The sequence below is a fragment of the Microdochium trichocladiopsis genome (genome assembly GCF_020744255.1).
Source record: "Microdochium trichocladiopsis strain MPI-CAGE-CH-0230 chromosome Unknown B0I36scaffold_9, whole genome shotgun sequence".
NCBI classification, from domain to species: Eukaryota; Fungi; Ascomycota; class Sordariomycetes; order Xylariales; family Microdochiaceae; genus Microdochium; species Microdochium trichocladiopsis.
In genome coordinates this window covers 2,572,258-2,591,336 of record NW_025763552.1, presented here as the reverse complement: position 1 = coordinate 2,591,336, position 19,079 = coordinate 2,572,258, and the positions used below count along the sequence as shown (strand labels likewise).

At 52.9% G+C, this 19,079-nt stretch overlaps 2 protein-coding genes across 2 annotated transcripts; one reads left to right on the top strand and one right to left on the bottom strand.

The window, feature by feature from the left end:
* Positions 1-3,361: 3,361 nt before the first annotated feature.
* Positions 3,362-4,027, bottom strand: B0I36DRAFT_367084 (uncharacterized protein; the record flags this gene model as incomplete). Its single annotated transcript, XM_046159409.1, has 3 exons — positions 3,362-3,454; positions 3,531-3,739; positions 3,802-4,027. 3 exons carry the CDS (start codon positions 4,025-4,027, stop codon positions 3,362-3,364), a joined length of 528 nt encoding a protein of 175 aa, XP_046008759.1.
* Positions 4,028-5,148: 1,121 nt separating this feature from the next.
* B0I36DRAFT_417312 (uncharacterized protein) lies at positions 5,149-6,292 on the top strand (the record flags this gene model as incomplete). The annotated part of the gene is made up of 3 exons (XM_046162108.1): positions 5,149-5,179; positions 5,297-5,784; positions 5,998-6,292. 3 exons carry the CDS (start codon positions 5,149-5,151, stop codon positions 6,019-6,021), a joined length of 543 nt encoding a protein of 180 aa, XP_046008758.1. The 3' UTR covers positions 6,022-6,292.
* Positions 6,293-19,079: the final 12,787 nt, after the last annotated feature.

Genomic DNA, 19,079 nt, shown 5'->3' with positions numbered 1-19,079 from the left:
GGCTTATGCCTATAACCTTGGCTGCCCTGGTGCATTCATCACGTTTAGCCCGGCAGCTTTACACTGGCGGAGCCTCTATCAGCGTATGCCCCAGTATGAAGACTGGCTGGCCGCCTCCGAGCCGGAGAGGATGGCTCTATCGCGTCGTCTATTGCGGGAGAACCCTCACATTGCTGCTTTCCACTTCTACCAGCGATACTCCCTATTCAGGGACATCGTGCTGAAGAAGAAATTCAACATCACGGATTACTGGGATCGGTACGAGTGGCAGGGCCGTGGGAGTCCACATAATCATGGCCTGTACTGGATGGATGGTTGCCCAGAAGCCGACATGGAGGACGAAACCGCTCGTGACATATTTGCGCGGAAGTGGGGGTTCCACGTCACGGCGATTAACCCCGAGCCGAGTAGGGCAATGCCGCAAGGCGAAGGTAATCCCCTGAGCGTGGATCCCCTGAGCATAGAGATGACATTCTTGCGGCTGTTACAAATTGTGAACCGTTGTCAGCGCCACAAGTGCAATACCATGTACTGCTTGCGCGTGAGGAAGAGAACCGGCGACCTAGCAAGGGATATGGAAGGCGCTGCCGCAGATATCGAGGCGGCCAACGCGGCCAATCCAGAGAGGGAGTGTCGTTTTGACTTCCCCCGTGCCTTGCGGGAGTTGGCCGCGGTGATCAGGAAGGAAGGTCGTACTACGTCTTCGAGGCGGCCCGGAACGACAGCCTCATGAACCACTTTCAATCCGGCTATCATCCTAGGGTGGCTAGCCAACATCGACATCTCTCCATGCACCAGCTTACAGGCTGTTATTACATACGCTGCCAAATATTGCAGCAAATCTGAGAAGAAGACTGATCCTTACTGCAAGCTTGCAGGTCAGGTCTTGCCGCATACGGCACGCCTTCAACCTGTATTGTCCTTCTCCTCTCGCCTTATGAACAAGCTGATCGCCGAGAGAGATTACTCGGCGCAGGAGATTTCCCACCTTCTACTCAACATCCCTCTGCAGGAAGGCACACGGATGGTTGTCAACGTAGACTGCCGTCCGTTAGAGCAGCATGGCCGTTCGTATCGCGTCGATGAAGATGCCAGCGAGACCATCGGCAGCTACAGGAAATACCTGGAGAGAAATGGCCAGCTCGAGGATGTCACCTACCTCGAGTACCTGCAGTCGTACAATCTCAAGACAGGGAGGAGGCTCGCATCTCACGCGAAGAAGAGGGTTCTCTCTTACTTCCTTCGATATAAGTCCATGGCGGCGTCTTCCCAATCTAACGACTTCTGCCGTGTGAAGTTGATGATGGTGCATCCACATCGCTCTCCACAAGAGTTGCTCGTTATGGAAGGGCAGCGGTTCGACTCCTTCGCGGCTGCGTACAAGTGCTGCAGAGAACACCCCGATTCCCATGCAGACGATCATTATGGGGAGCCAGGCACGGAGGAATTGACGGCAGAAGAGGATGAATTTGAGCTTGAGCTCCGTGAGGAGCCTATCACGCAGGAGGACTGGCATGAACTCGCCCGCATGCTGCCTGACCGGCCGCTGGAGGAAGAGAATATCGACATCCTCGGCCGCCGAGATGTCGATGTCGATTACGATTGGATCCCCCACGTTGGACGGTATACTGACGATGGCATTCTCAACGGCGACTATTGGAAGCAGCGCAAGGCGGAAAACCCCCTGGCCCTTGATGTGGAGGATCAGCCCTTGGAGGCTCGCGATTCCTTAAATCCTGAGCAGCGCTTAGTGTACGACACGGTGATGGACCACTTCCTCACCCAGAACCGTTCTCAGTTGCTACTCCATGTGGATGGTGGGGGCGGCACTGGCAAGTCATACCTCATCAACCTGATCTCTGCGCACCTCCAAGCCGCGGCAGGCGGGAGAGGGACCCCTGTTTGGCGGGCCGCGCCGACCGGCGTTGCGGGAAATCAGATATCAGGCACCACTTTGCACTCCCTGTTACACCTGCCCATCAACAAGGACTTCAAGCCCCTGTCTCCCATTGATAAGGCCCAGCTCCAGAAGAAGCTTAAGGATATCAGGTACCTGATCATCGACGAGAAGAGCATGCTGGGACTGCGTCAGCTGTCATGGATCGACGACCGTCTCCGCGAGGCATTCCCGAATAGGAATGATGAGTTCTTCGGCGGCCTAATCATCATTTTGGTCGGCGATTTCTTTCAGCTTCCCCCGGTGCTACAAAAGCCGCTTTATTACGATAAAGATGTGCAGGGAGTAGAGATCAAGGGCAGGAACGCATATAGGCGCTTCGATAAAACAGTCATCTTGAAGGTTGTTCAACGGCAGCGTGGCAACGATCAGCAGGCATTTCGAACGGCTCTGGGGGAATTGCGGCTGCTTCAACTCTCTATGGAGTCCTGGAAGCTCCTGTCTAACCGCGCGCAGGCGAAGCTAGACAGTCAACAGGTCGCGAGATTCGCAAACGCCTGACGAGTATACGCTACTAAAGATAGGGTGAACGAATATAACCACTACCACCTCGACCGCCTCGGCCGGCCAGCCATCCAGGCCAAGGCTAAGAACGTGGGCCCTGGCGCGGCTGGGCTGCTTCGCCTGATGACAAGGCGGGCAACCTTGCGAAGCAGTTCCCCATATGCCTACCTCCGACCCTTCACGCCATTCCCTAACACGGCCACGAGGGGCCACCACCACGGCCACTCCTTGGCCGTGAACAACACATCGCAGCTATCGCTGCCGCGACCGCAGACCAGGAGACAGCACACCTCGGGCGGACTGGTTAAGCCGTATCGAGAGCCTAGAGAGCCCTAGTCCTTGGAACAAACGCCGCACTGAGCACGATCCGTTCGGCGCTCCGGCTAACCCTCCGCGATTCTACGGCAGAGAGACTCCGGCGCTGCAGCCGAACCCTGTCATGATGGGTGGGCAGTTCATGCCGCAACAGTTCCAGGGAGGGGCGTACTACCGGTGCCGATGAACTGGGGACAGTTCAACCAACAAAGACAGCAGTCTGGAGTGTATGGGTATCGGATGTACTGATGGGGGTTAGAAGCGGATTGGCCCATCCGCGTTTCCTATGCCAACTGTCTAAGGCGGATTGCGTAGGACGTGGCATGTTAGCCTAGGCAGGGGTTCAGCACATCTGTGAACGAGTTAATCACAACTTTTTGGGTCAGGTCCCATTAGAGGGACCTCAATTCAAGCTGAAAGTCTCCAGTTCTAGTTGTCTGATATTTCAAGAAGTCAAATGTTCCCACCTGAATGCTGAATGCCTCCTCCATCAGCAACTTCCAAACTCTCTTCAACAGGCGATGACATATCTAAGAGATATCCCGTCCCAAGAGCACGAGGTTTCCTACTAGAGAGGACAATCATTTACCATCGGCAATTCTTAGCCCGCACACCAGCGCACCACTGAAGAGGGAGACAATACCAAGGCAGGATTCCCTGCCTAGCACAGTCTCCGACCTATCCGAGTGAATTAGTATCGACATTAAAGTATCGTATTTGGGCAGAAGCGAGAAAGTATTGCGTGAAAACTTACGTGCTCGGCGCACTCAATCATGGTTCTGTATCCCACACACTTGCCATATTTCAGGAACTTAGAGCCATACTTCCTGATGGGTCCAGCCAAGGCGCGAAGGAACTTGAAGAGATTACGCTTCACAACAGTGCCATCCTCCGAAATGGTCTCATCGACTTCATCGAGGTCATCGGCGTCAATCTCGTTTCCGTCGACATCAAATATCTGAACTGTTCAGGCCGTCAGTAACACGGCAGAGCTAAGAAAAAGCCATGCCGAAGAGCAAGCGCACCTGTGCCGTTCTGGGATTCAATCACAGAGCCCTCATAGACGCCATCAATAGTAATATCGAACTTCTTGCTGCCATCAGGAAGCGCGTGGTCGGCGATATCGACGTCGGCATCGACAGTGGCGGCGGCGTCCTCAAGCTCACGCCTCAAGAGCGAGATCTCCGGGTCGATAACAGCAGCTGAGGCGAAGGCTACTACTGAGACGAGGAACGCGATAAGGAATTTCATCTTGGGCGGTGAAGTACGCTGAGAGAAGCAAGAACTGCTCTGATAATTGTGGTCCGGTGCGGAAGAGAAGATGTTGTAGGCTGTGATTGCTGTTCAATTTGCGAAAAGCCAGTGGATAGAGCCGGTCATTTATAGCTTTGAGGACGACATACGAGTCGACGAGGCCTTGGTCTAGACGAGGACCAAGTTGCTCAAAGAATAAGACCGCACCCATCTTACAGTAAGTTTGTGGAACGAGCTGGAGGAGAAAGGAATCCAAAACAGGGTCTCAACCGTATTCCTGCTGCCTACACTGGTGCGTTCCCCTCGAGACCACCAGGTTGAACCCGATCCAGATGCCCTAAAAGGGTTAGAAAGACTGACCTTGACAAGGTTCACCGGCCATAAGCAAAGGAAGGTTCGGCCGTGTAAGTTGTCCCGTCGGATGCAAAATAGCTTCAAATGCGTTCAAACCCCACTGAATATCGAGGCTGATAATCTTTGTCCCTTGCTCCGGCCCCAGATCTAGGCATACTGCTGAACGACATTGCAACCATCTGCCATTTCTGTTGCCAAATCAGCCTGGGTCGGCATACAGACCCACAATTCGCACACGAGGGCGGCTATGCCCCTGCAGTTGGTCTCAGCCTCTTTCACCTACGCAGGAAAAGACCTTCGTCGGTTAGCCTAATTGGAACATCTTGAAAATCCCAACAGCAGGGGTACAAATTACTGGGAGGAAGCAGATCCAAGTTACTCTGATCAGGACCGATCCAAGAGACATGGCACTTGGTCAGCGGTGACCGAAGGCTAACGGTGTATTACATGTAAGGGACAGGGAAGCTTGGAGCTTCCGTATTGGGAGCTAGGCTCGCCTCCTATTTTGAAGGTCGTTTCACTACTGTACAAATCATTTGCCTAGCTCTTGTCATCATGTCGGGAATGTGGGTGTCTATTGTCCCGTCTGACAACCAGATCGCCTAAGGGTAAATGAACCTGGGAGTGAGGTTGAATAGTACCCCGGCCGGGCCCACAAGTTTTGGGGCTTAGACTCTCTATCCACGTCTGGGGACATTTGCTTTGTGGCTCTCCTGATTTGGATAGGCACATGGGAAATTGAAAGGCGCCTAAGGCGACCCACTATGTGGCAGGGTTCTCATGGCCGTGGCGGAGGTTTTGATGACTTCTTGTCTCCAAAACAAGTTCTTCTCTCTACGAATATTCCCAATTACCAGTCGTCCACCACTATGAGGAAGAAGCGTGACTAAAGTCTTGAATCACTCTTGACAGAGGCGTGGGGAGGCTGCCGATGCGCTCCCACAGCCAAGGGTGCGCGTGGGGCTGAAAAGAGCTATAAGTTGCGCTTATGCTATGGTCCTGGCGACCAATGCAGTGCTCCTGGCGGTACCGTGAACATCAGCAAGGGCAGTGGTAACCAATTCCCTGAGGGCACTTTCTCTGGAGCACATAGTCTTGTCCCGATCCTTGCCGGGAGACGCGCCGATGCCTCAGAAAGCTCGACTCGTCCGCCTCCCGAGCCCAGAGCCGGATGGGGTTGGAGGGTGTCCTGTCTCTTCATCGACGTTAGCCGATGTCAAATCAAATGGTTTTCTTACGCCAGTATCCCTCTCTTGCTCTGCGAGCCAGATGGTGGCTGCGGCAGTCTCTGCAACGTGGCGTCGTCGGTTCGGAATCCCCTGGGCGGAGCCGCTCGATTCCCTTCCTGGTCACCATTACGAAGAAATCAAGTGGATAGCGGACCTTCTGTAATGTCGCAAGTGAGTTGCGGGGTGCGGTGATTCCCGGCTCATACTCTCTACAAGAATGTCTTATGTGTATGGGAAGGACGTTCGTAAAACAATGTCAAGGGTACCCATAGATATCTTGCCCTACGGAACCTCCTCGCCGCGGTCTGGGAAGGTGAGACATAGTGTCTGGCAGTGTAGGTGCGGGCCATTCGTAGGCGAATTGACATTTGTATGTACATAAAGCTGGTCAATGTATCTCTCGTTTAGTTACACTTCCTGTCAAGAATTTGCCCGAACCTTGCTTGTCTCAGCCAGCAATATGTGTGACCTGATCTAGCGAGACGAAGGTTAGCTAATTGCCTCCCCTACCATCTGGCGGCAAGGAGTAAGCCGCTACCAGGCGCTCTTCCCACTTGGTATGTAATACAACTTCCTACATATTGTTGCCCCTCTGTTCATGCAAGTTTAAGTCCGCGTCGAACCACGTCCTCTCCTGCAGCAGGGACGCGGAGCGGCGTTCCGCATGGTGCGCTGTGGCCGATGTCCCACCCCGAACAAGCCGTAGATAATTGTATTTTTGTTTTTCTTTTGGGCCGAAGACGACGGCCCACAAGCCCAGCCAGTCCGACGTGCTGAGCTTGTGGGATGCCCCGTGATCGAATACCGAGGGAGCTCACCGCTGTTGTGGTGGAGTCCTGTTTCAGCACTGGGGCGGGGGCGGCTCTGTCGCATGTGTACAACATCCACCATGTCCTGCCAGCTCCTCCTCCCTAAAGTGGCAAGTGGGGTGGGGCAACGCGGCTTAACATTCGTCAGGTCTTTGATAGGCCATCGCGCAGCACGCATCGTGCACGATTATGCCAAGCCCAATCGGAAGGATGATGATCATGATGGCACGTCTTTATTTCTAAGGTTTTTCGAACCTGTCTGCCATTTTTCGCGGTGCTATTACGTATCTGGCCCAGGTCCCCGTTGATCCCGTTAGAAAGCGAACGGACGCCAAGCCAATTGTTTGTTTACGTTCTGTCGGCTAGACCCCAGCGTCTGACTCCACCCTTCGTCTCGCCCAGCTGGAGCGGTTTGTTTGTAGTACAGTAATCTTAAATGCGGTGTTGGGGTGGTTGGGACCGCTACTCACGCGACTTTAGGCACGGCTGTGGAAAAATTTCCACGCCCGTGGAAAAGCTTCCACGCTCGTGGAAAACTTCCCCAGCGCCCCGCATTTCGCGAACCCCCTTTTGGCCAAAGCGACGTCTCTCAATCATCTTTGCGTCTTCATTCTCCGTGTTATCACTGCCTATGGAGGCTATGAAGTATTTTGCCCTGGGCCGGGCTAAGACCGACTATAAAAGTGACGGCGCCCCACCATGCGGTTGGACATTTCCTTCATTCGAAGATTTAGAACGGATCGTGTCAGTGTTTGTCAGCCGACATGGATACAAGGCCAGAACGAAGGAGAAGAGGGAGAGGACCCGATTCTATGTCTGCGGATATAAACAATGTCCCGTTGCGTGGAGCGCACAACGAGTGGTCGACAAGTTTCCTCCGCTCTTAGATTCGCTTGAGGTGGTCCGCATACAATATTCAACCACGATCAGCCACAACCACCAGTTTACCGCTCGTCCGGAGCCAAAACCCCTTCCAGTCGATATGATCTGGCTCGGAGTCCCATTTGGCCCCCTGGTTGAGGAGGGTCGATCTGACTCCGCTATACCATTAGGTGTTCCGATGTCTCAGGTGGGGAAGAGGCTAAAGTCGTCTGCTCTCGATCTAGTAAATGTCGAGCCGCATTTCAAACACCAAGAACATGACGATGACGAGACCGTATGGGTCATGAGCCGTTGATCATGGCGATCTCGGCAACCATCAAGAACCCATGCCTTACGATGTCGGCGACTTTAACATGGAGTGCAGACTTGTTCCGAGACCTTCGCGAACAGCTTGCCGATGCCACATCTGAAAGGAAGAAGCTCGTTCTTCTCGGATGCATGTCAACGCCCATCCTGGTGCCGGAAGGGCCCTCTTTCAATGAATATTGCGAATATATGAAACTGTTTATGGACAACAATGCTTTTATTAAAGCATATCCTACCACGGAGGAGGCAACATTCCAGGCAAGCAAAGTTGGCGATCTTAGAATCCTCGACGAGTGCGCCGCAAAATTCGACGGCCAAGGAATGAGCTGGCTCGCATACCGACCCATAACGTGCGATGGTGGGCTATCGGCGACGTGTAACCTGCCACCCTCTCATGGTGGCCGCATGGTTATCAAGCCGACACATAGCAGCAGTGGAGAGGGAGTCAAGCTTGTTAAAGTCAGCAATCGCAAGGGACTGAAGTGCCGAATCCCTGGGAACAAATGGGATGCCGATATTCAGCCCAGGAACCATCTCTTCCACCAAGAGTATGTCGACTCATTAGTCAAATTTGGCGAACTTCGGGTCTGTATGGTGCGTGATCTATCTCAAGAGGCTATAGACGGTCTCATTCCCCCAGGTAAGATCATTAGTATCACCATCACCAGACCAACCACTTCTGCCGGCAAGGTTCAATTCTCGGATATGAATCAGAGTCCATTCAGTCACGAAATATTTGGGGAAGGAGTTGGGGATGAGCACGCTCAAAAGCGCAAGTATCATGAACTGAAGCAGTTCGCCTCTCTGTGGTTTGCCATTCTTTTTAGGCTTGCCGATTTTGAACCTGGTCTTGGCTCACTTAAGGATGGCGTACGTCTCGACATTGGCATCTCAGAAGTCGCAACCGATGGGCGATTTTTCATTAATGAAGTCACACGATTGTGGAATGCGTCAAGCTTTTCAGAGGGGAACTCTACTAACGTTCAAGAACAATGGGGCGAAGCTATTGGCCATTCGTGTACACAGCCTCGATGTTGGCAGCAATACCCCGAGCTGTTAGAGACTCTTGGGACAGAAGGAAGTGAGGCGGGCTTACCTGGACGCCCCGCGAAGCGACAGCGGCCCGGATAAAGACGTACTTTCAACATCTCGTCTTGCTGGTTATTATCAATTCTTTATTCGTCTCCATAGCTTTCCTACTATATTCAATCAATCGGGCTTATACCTGCCGCACGGAGCTAAGCCGCAATGCGAAGCTGTGCTGCTTTTTCTACTTATCCTGGCCAAGTCTATTAGCGTACGACCATCCTCGTCGCGGTTATCAATGTCGGCGCCGCTATCTAGCAGTTTCTGCATAACGTCGCCACGCCCCCAAGATGTCGCCCATGACAATGGAGTCTTCCATCAATATCTCGGCTATCCACCTGAACGCCTCTCGCTAGCAGCAGATCTATAATGCTGATGTATCCCTTTTCGGCAGCTAATGATATCGGCGTCCGACCATGAATGTCTTTACTGTCGGGCTCTGCGCCACTGTCTAGCAGCAGCCGCACGACGGCTTCGGCCCTGTTTTAGACAGCCCATGCGAGCGGTGTCCGACCAAAGGAGTCTCTTTCGTCAATTCTGGCGTCTCTATCGAGCAGCAGCATCACATTCCGCTCGCATCCCATGCCGGCAGCCCATGAGATCGGTGTCCGACCGGTCTCATCTGCACGATCAACCTCAGCGCCGTTGTTGAGCAGTAGCAGCACTACCTCGTCGTGCGGATTGCTAGACACCCATGAGAGTGGCGTCCGGCCGGCCCGATCCGGGTAATCTACCTCGGCGCCCTTGTGAAGCAGTAGCTGCACAAGATCTGCGAATCCGTTTTCAGAGGCACAAGCTAATGGTGTTCCCACGTTACCACGAAAGTTGATATCAGCACTTCTTTCTATTAGTAGCCGCACTGCCTTTGTATGCCCTTCGTTGACAGCATACATGAGCGGCGTGAACGCAGGCATCAGCATCGTCATAGTACCATTTGTGGCACTAATTAGCGATCTGGTCAGACGTGCAGCTGGTCTCGGGCTAGACTGTCAGCAGTGGCAGCCAGCACAGGCAACCGGGCGAGAGGAGAAGCCGCGGGTGTCACGGCTCGTCTTCGTCAGTGCAGATCAGGTCAATAGCACAGAGTTCTCGACTTATACGGACTGGCTGCGAAGCCGGGGTCTGCTCAAGCGGTTCTTTGTCGACGAGTGCCATACGATTATTATGGACGCTAGCTATCGAAAGCGGCTTACGGAGCTGAAGTGTATCTACCGGTACGGCTGTCCGGTCATCTCACTGACAGCTACACTACCGGTGCGGCTTGAGGCTTGGTTCCGCTAGATAATGCTTGCAGGGGACGCCGAAATCATCCGAGCAAGGACCTGACCCTCTTATTTTCGTTAATGTACGCTATGTATTTCCCATCGTCTGAAGAGCATTGGGGCCGCGGGAATGGGTACTTTGCGGACAACCGTGCTACGAGACCTGTTGGGATTATTGCAAATGGACTCAACCAGGTCAGGGAGAACATACTCACTATACATCTTCGTAGCATTGCATAGTGATACATGACGTTGGAATAAAGTCTTTACATTATAAATAAGTCTGCCCCCCGTCTCGCGACCAGAGTACCTCGCGACCACCAAGTCCCCACCAAAATCGCTAAAACTGCTCTTTTTAGGACCCCTGTTACCTCCTGTTGGAAGGTGTTGGAAGGTATGTCCGATATAAGGATATTTATCCTTATATAAGGTGCAGGGTTGATAATAAGGGATAAGTAAGTAAAGGAGTGTGAGAGTTACTATGTGACGACCCGACCAACAGGTCGCAAGATCGGGCCAAGTACAAGGGCAGGTCATGCACGCGGGGCACGCACCCCCGGTTTCTTATGTAAGCATCCTCATTACGTCAGCAAGGAAGGATATGTTGGATCAACTGGAAACCAACATATCCAGACATATCCAGTTGGATATGTTGGATCAGGCGGATCGCTACATATCCCGCATATCCAGAACGATCCAACGGGAACACGCGATGAAGGACAAAGGATATAATGCGAAGGATTTCCTAGATAGACAGTCATTACCTTTGTACTTCAGCGATCAATCTAAGTATCACTCTTACCCTTCACTTGACCTAGTCACTCACTTGATTCCAAGTGTGATATCTCGCAAGAGACACGAACGACAACCCCACGAGACACGACAGCACGGAGTCAGTATTGCATGAGGTCGCTACCTGCCTTATACAGAACATAAACCCCACAGCGCCCGATCAGACGGTTGACCCCGGAGATCGGATCGTGACAGGTAGGTAGTACCGTCGTACGTAATACCTAGGTCTAGATGTGACGGCCAACCAACAGGGGATGTTTGTTACGGGCAAGGAAGAGCCCAAACAACTAGGCCACAGGATCGGGCCAAGGACAAGGGCGGATCATGTGGCAGCACCGTCACAGGTTTCTTATGTAAGCACGATAAGGGACGATAAGGAAGGTACGTACCGGTCATGCATATCTGCATGACCGACACCACGCCAAGAAAGATGGTCATCAATATATGCATGACCATCCGGACCAGATTCGTGACCCGGCCGCGACCATCGGGGTCAGGGTCATGACCACGATGAAGGACAAAGGGTATATAGAAGGAGGATCTCCTAGATACACAGTCACTACCTTTGTACTTCAGCGATCAATCTAAGTATCAGTTTCACCCACACTTGAACTAGTCACTCAATTGCCGAGACTGGTATCTCTTCCAAGAGACACGAACGACAACCCAGAGAGAGAACGACAGCAGAGTGTTAGTTGTTATTGTACAGGCTTTACCTATCTTGCAGAACAGCAACCCCAGCGCCCTGCCAGACGGTTGACCCCGGAGGCAGGATCGTGACACTAGAGTAGACTTAAGGTAACGATAGACCCCTTTAACGGCTTTAAGAAGCGGTTTCGTAGGGTTTTTGTAAGGACAGTGCACCATAAGGTAAGTCAGGTAGCAGTCGGATGTCTGGTAGGGGGTCGCATTACTGCAAAACTAATTCTTAGAGGTCTAAGTTCTCCATTGCGAAGTGCACGCGTTTCGGCCACGATATGGTGTCGTGTCGATAACCCCAGTGCAGCCCCCAGTGTCCCACTGTCTGCAGCCCCGTACCTCGGTACTTGCAGCACAGTTGTGCACATTGTGCATCTCCACCTTATCGACACCAAATCGGTACCGGATCAGCCTCGTGCCGTATCGGCAGCGCATACGGGCCTTACAGTTTTGCATATATCGGGCTAGAAATCCTCCTGAGTAGGCTAGATCGGGTCTAGTTTGGGTCATTCCGTACATTAGACCGCCTAGTAAGTGTTGGAATTCGTAAGGCTCGATAGTACTAGTAGCTTTACTAGTAGGTTTGTCCGAAGGTTCGTCGTTACTAGGTAGGTTCGGATCGTTCATATATAAGAGTTTAGGAAATCCAGGGCTTAGAGGTATCTCGCTAGGCGATATATCCTCTAGATCGATACTTTCTAGAAGTCGTCTAAAGTAGTGTGACGACCCGACCAACAGGGGAATTGCTTGGGGCTGAGGTAACAAACAGGCCCAGCACAAACAAGGCCGCAGGATCAGGCCAGGGACAAGGGCGGACCAGCGAAGGCTGGCGGGGAACACATTATGTAAGCATCCACCTTACGTCAGCAGCCGACGATGAACAGTCGCACGGCGACCGTCACCCATCGGCCTTGCGACAACGAACTGTCGGCATGCGACCCAACGGTGTCGCAGGGCGACAGGCACGATGAAGGACAAAGGGATATATAGAGCCAGAAGGATCTCCTTGTAGACAGTCATTACCTTTGTGCTTCAGCGATCAATCTAAGTATCAGTTTCACCCACACTTGAACTAGTCACTCAATTGCCGAGACTGGTATCTCTTCCAAGAGACACGAACGACAACCCAGAGAGAGAACGACAGCAGAGTGTTAGTTGATCTTGCACAGGCTTTACCTATCTTGCAGAACAGCAACCCCAGCGCCCTGTCAGACGGTTGACCCCGGAGGCAGGATCGTGACACCAGTCTCGGCAATTGAGTGACTAGTTCAAGTGTGGGTGAAACTGATACTTAGATTGATCGCTGAAGTACAAAGGTAATGACTGTCTATCTAGGAGATCCTTCTGGCTCTATATATCCCTTTGTCCTTCATCGTGCCCGTCGTCCTGCGACACCGTTGGGTCGCATGCCGACAGTTTGTTGTCGCAAGACCGACGGATGATGGTCGCCGTGCGACCGTTCATCGTCGGCTGCTGACGTAAGGTGGGTGCTTACATAATGTGTTCCCCGCCAGCCTTCGCTGGTCCGCCCTTGTCCCTGGCCTGATCCTGCGGCCTTGTTTGTGCTGGGCTTGTTTGTTACCTCAGCCCCAAGCAGTTCCCCTGTTGGTCGGGTCGTCACATTATCCCCCTTCCCTCCTAGGCGCTGTCCTCAGTGACATAAGAAAGGTGCGATGCTCTGCGACCCGATGTCCTGGCCTTCTTTCCTTCTTCAACGCTAACCATGCCGCCACCAGGTCCCCTGCGGACCCCTCGCATTCGCCAGCGTCGTGATCCCGTCTTGGATATTACTTCTGAACGTGCCGCCTGTGCGCAGTTCATTGATTCTTCTGCGGAGGACTCCGCGATGCCTTGTACCCGATGTTTCCGTTCCGGGTCTGGCATGTCTTGTCGGATGGTTCCGGATTCCAATCGTTGCGAGCGTTGTGTTCGTGACAAGAAGTCCTGCGACGGTGTCGCGGTGGCTTCAACCTTGTCACGGGTGCTTCAGACCCAAAAGGAATTGGAGAAGGACGAGGATGAGGCCGAGGAGGACATCATTGCTCTTCAGGAGCAGATGAACCGTCTCCAGCGCGATCTTGGGGACGCGCTTGTTCGTCTTCGTCGGATTCGGACACTGAAACGAAAAGCCAAGAGTCGCGGGACCGAACTTTTCGAACGTGGGATGGTGGAGTTGGATCGGGAGGACGGTCTGTTGCCGGCGCTCGACGGCCACGAGCGGGAGCTGGTGGGCGAGTTGTCGACGATGGGTGTCCCCCCTGATTTCGACTGGTCGTCTGTTGGTGTCGACCCTTCCGCTTCGCCTGTCGTGTTGGACCTCGGGGGTACTCGTACCCAAGCGTCTTCAGCGCCTGGTCCGCCCTTGCTCGATACGGGGGGTCCCAGTTTGTCTTCAGCCAGAAATGGATGAGTTGCTCCCTACAGAGGGTGAGTTTGTCTTCTGGTTCCCAACTGTTTTCTTTGTGTGTTCCTGGTTCCCATTCCACGCGGTACTCCGTGTGCCCTACGTCTCGATAGTCGAGGATTTTCTCAACTTCGTACGTCTGATACTGGTCGTCTGGTTTTTCTTGGATGGTGGCGGATTTGATCGCCATCTGTCCCTTGTGTTTCTGCCGTGTCCAGTTCCAGGGTTGTTCCTGGAAGCTTCGTGGCCGGTTGTCCCATTCGCGAAGAAGTTCCTTGCAGTTCGTGAGGTTCTTCCTTGGTTCCCAAGTGTTTTCTGAGTCATCGTATCCCGCCCATTTGATGAGGTACCATCTGGTTCCTTTGCTAATCTTGTCGTCTAGGATTTTCTCGACTTCATGTTCTTGGTCTGGTTCGACCTCGATGTCTGCCTGGAGTGGTGTGTCGGCGTGTGCTGGTTCGAGGAGAGAGGTGTGGAATATTGGGTGGATTTTCATTCCCTTTGGTAGTGAGAGTTCGCAATTAAGCGGTCCCAAAACTTTCTTGACGCGGAATGGTCCAAGTTTTTTGAAATCCAGTTTACTGCTTGGCCGTTTTGTTTTGATGTTTTTGCGTAGCAGATAAACTTTGTCCCCCTCCTTATAGGTCGGTCCCTTCGACCTTTTCTTGTCGTAGAGTTGCTTGTGCTTTCGTTGTCGCTGAATGACCATGTCTTTCAGTTCTTTTTGGAGGTGCACGAGCTTCTGTGCTTCGATGAAGGCTTCTGGAACCATCGTATCTCGTAATGCGGTGGGTTCCTTAGGATCAAAGCCTTTGTTCGCGAAGAATGGACTGACTCCCAAGTCTTCGTTCGTCGAGGTGTTGTACGCGTACTGAGCCGTGGGGAGGTGCTCGATCCAATCGGACTGATCTTCCCTGATGTAGCACCTGAGGTATTGTTCCACGTTTTGGTTCATACGCTCGGTTTGTCCGTCTGTCTGCGGGTGGAATGCCGTGGACATGCTATGTTGGATGCCGATCTGACTCATCAAGTCCTTCCAGAAGTGGGAGGTGAAGAGCTTGTCTCTGTCTGTGATGAGTTTTTCGGGTATCCCAAAGTTACTGATAACTTCCTTCTTGAAGATCCACGCCGTTTGCTTGGCCGTGTATGTTTCAAGGAACGGGATGAACAACGCATACTTGGTGAGTCGATCAGTGACTACTAGGATACTGTCGTATGCGATCATTGTTGCCGGGTCCTGGGAAGGTGGGAGCTTCGTGATGAAGTCCATCGAGATGACCTGCCAGGCCCTGTCAGGTGGTGCGATGCTCTGGAGCTCGCCGTATGGCTTGCGCCTTGAGGTCTTGCTTCGTGCGCAGAGGTCGCATTTGAGGATTACCGATGTGACCACTGCCTTGAGGTTTTCGAAATTGAACTGCTTCTTGACTCGTTGCTGGGTCTTGAAGATTCCTTGGTGTCCATGGAGCGGGTGCTCATGGATTTCCTTTACCAGTTCTTGCTGCAGTGTCTCGGGTATCCACCTGAGTCCTCGGTATTTAACGACACCTCTGTCGATCCTGTCGAGGTTGTAGCGGGAGTCGTTGCTATGTGCTTTTGCGATCTCCGAAGAGTATCTGAGGGTTTCGTCAACGATTTTCTGCTGTAGCTCGATGTTCCATGTGTCGATGGTGATGGCCGCGACTCGGAGAGTGCCGTCTTCTGCTCGTCGTAGGAGCGGGAAGTTCTCTGTTTTCTGCTCGTGCTCCGGGTATCGACTGAGAGCATCTGCTCTGTTGTTTTCTGTCCCCTTGCAGTACTTGATGACTAGGTCATACTGCTGGAGTTCAGCGTACCATCTCAGCAATCTTCCGTTAAGGTTGATTCCCTTGAGGAAGTATGTTAAGTTCTTGTGATCTGAGTGGACGATGATTTGATGAGGCGATCCTCGAATGTAGTCGCTCCACTCCTTGCAGGCCAGGACTATCGCCATGAGTTCTTTCTCGAATGTGGTGTAGTTCTTTTCTGGTCCTGTGAACGTCTTGGACATGAACGCGACGGGATGGATTCGTCCGTTCTCGTCTCGTTGTCCCAGCTGAGCGCCCATTGCGTAGTCGGATGCGTCCGTCTCTAGCTCGAATGGCGCTTCTGGGTCTGGAATGCGGAGGATCGGGTGGCTTAGGATGATGTCGATGAGTCCTTGGAAGGCCTCTTGCTGTTTTTCGCCCCATACGAAGGGTTCGTTCTTCTTCGTGAGGTCGTTCAAGGGCTTCGCGACTTCTCCGTATCCTTTGACGAATACTCGATAGTAGTTTGTGAATCCTAGGAAACTCCGTATTCCTGTGACGGTGGTCGGTACTGGCCAATTGCGCAGTGCGTCCGTCTTACTTTTCTGCATGTGCACTTGGTTGGGTGTGATCGTGTAGCCAACAAAGTCGATCTTTTGTTTGTGGAACTCGCTTTTCTCGGGGTTGATGAGGAGGTTGTGTTCTCGGAACTTGTCCAGTACCTTGCGTACGTGTACGTAATGTTCCTCCCGAGTTTTCGAGTAGATCAGAATATCATCGAGGTAGACTACAACAAAGTCACCGATGAATTCCTTGAGGATCTGGTCCATCATGGTCTGGAAACTTGCGGGTGCGTTGGTGAGTCCGAAGGGCATGACGAGATATTCGAAGTGTCCTTCCGGCGTGCGGAACGCTGTCTTCCATTCGTCTCCAACCTTGATTCTGATGAAATTGTAGGCATCCGGCATATCGAGTGCCGTGAACCAATTCGCGCCGTACAATTGATCCCTGAGGACCGATATCAATGGTAGTGGATATCTGTTTTTGTGCGTGATCTCGTTGAGCTGTCGGTAGTCAACGCAGAGTCGTTTCTTTCCGTTTTTCTTGGGTACAAAGAGAATTGGGTAGCCGGCGGACGAGGTGGATTCTCGGATCCATCCTTTCTTGAGCATTCGTGCGAGGTACTCCTTGAGGGTTACTCGCTCGTCCGGGCTGAGTTTGTAGATAGCCTTAAACTGTGGCTCCGTGCCAGGTTTCAACGGTATCTCGTGGTCCCATTTGGAGTGCGGGGGAAGTCCGCGGTCGTTGTCTTTGTCGAACAGATCTGCATAGTCATGGTACTCCTCTGGTACTTCGCTAAGCATGTTGTTGAGTTCTTCGATATGGGCTGAGGCGATCTGCATAACCATGCCTTTGATCCCGTCGTCCCATGATAGTTGGCGTGCTGTCCAATCTATCCGAGGGTTGCTCCTGGCCAGCCATCCGCTGCCAAGTATGAGATCGTCTCCCCCGATCTCGGAGATATCGAAACTGATGTCTTCGCTGTGGTTCGAGAATTGGACCCGAAGTGGTTGGGTTTCTCGCTTAATCCATCCATCATCGTATGCCAGTGGTCCTCCTTCGAAGTTACGGATCCTGTATGGCTCCTCCTTGGCTCTCCACGGAACCCTGAGTTTGTTGACCAGACTCGGACTAATGTAGGTTCCCTGGCTGCCGCTGTCAATGAGTGCCTTGCAGGTTACTCCTTCGATGAGTACTGGTACGACGGTTGGTCGTCCGTACGTGGGTATGGAAATGGTAGAGGAGGCGATTCTTAGTTCCGGCGCGCCCGAGCCTCCTGCGGGGGCCGCGGTCCTTTTTCCGCCTTGCGTTTTGCTGCTGACAGGGCGTTGTACAAACCTTTGTCGAGCAGTCCCTCGTGCCATACCGTCTCGATGTCCGCCCAGAGATCTTTTCGTCCTTCGCTGGGCGTGTAGTCGCGCTCCGTTGCTTCGCGAACCATCCTGCTGACTCCGTCATACTCCTGAATGGTCAGGGCTGGGACAATGGCGTTTTCTGCGAAGAAAGCCATTTCCTCGTTGAGGGTCATGCATTGCTTGTCAAGGTGGCGCCTCAGAGCTTCGTTATCTCCTGACGCGTATTCCTTGAGTTGCTGGATGCTTTCGACGATATCGGGCACGGTGAGCTTGTTCATATCCTCTTGAGTTTTTCGTAAGGCCTCCTTCTGCTGGTACTGAACAATCTTTCGGTAGGAGTGGACCTGACACACTGGGTTCCAGCAGTCGGCGGCCCTGACTTCTCCGAAGACGCAGCTGAGGGGTGACTTAGGGTTGGATTCTAGCTCGTAGATGTGGTTTCCCATTCTCCTAACGGCCCAGTCGTTCATGGCTCCGGCGAGTAATGGGTTCGGGATAGGTAGTCCCGCTGTCCTTTCGGGGAACAGCTGATGCCTGGCCTTCGGCCCGATGTGGTCGAGGCACTGATCATGATAGCAGTGGATCCACAGTATCTGGGGGTGATTGATGTCCCCGTAGTCCATCCACCGATGGTCTCTTAGGTTGCGCTCCGGCGCGTACTGTAGCTGCTTTGTGAGCCTTTGTCGGAACTTCGTCCTTGGTTCCTTGGTTGCTTTGAAGCAGAGGAGTGGGATCTGTGATTCTTCGGCGCGATATTCCTCGCCCTCAGAGTCGTGGACCTCTCCTTCTTCGTCGCTGTTTATTGGGGCCGGGGTGTCGCAATAGTTATCCCCGTCGTCTTGTATCTCTGCCCCCGAGGTGTACTCTTGTTCCTCGTCAGGTTGTTCCTGCTGGGTGCCTTCATAGTCGTCACTATCTTCTGGCCAATCGTCCAGCGTCTCGTCATCCGTCGGCGAGTTGGTGTCGTCGATCGTCGAGTATGCCAGGCGGTACGTTCGGGTACCTGCCCCTGGTGCACTGTTACTTGGGGTGCTCGAGTCCCTTTCCTCAGTGGCTTCTTCCAGCTCGCGGTATTCGTACGTCGCAAGTGGGTGGACGGGTGTTCCTTGCGCGTCTGGAACTTCAACTCCGTCTGAGGCGAATGCCGTGTCTTCCGCGACGGTGGCCATCCCCTCGGCATAGCTAGCCTTGATCTGTCGTGTTGGTACCGGTTGAAATGCCTTCTTTGGCTCTGGGCACTTGGGTGCAAAGTGTCCTTCTTTTCCACAGTTGTAGCAAGCCTTGCTGCGCGTATCTCTTTTGGCCTTGCTAAGATCCATAGGTCCTGCATGATGACCTGTGGCTGTCGTCGTTGTTGTGGTTCTTTTGAACTGCTGACGCACGGGTTGCCTTGGTTGCGACTGGAAACGGGTGGTATTGGCGCTTCTGGCCGGCCTTCGCTCCGTTTCTCGCTCGTGGAGTCTGCTGTCGATCCTGATCGCCATTTCGCAATATTGTCCGAAGTCTCGAGGTACGTGTTCTCTAGCGGCAATGACGTCTTTGACGCC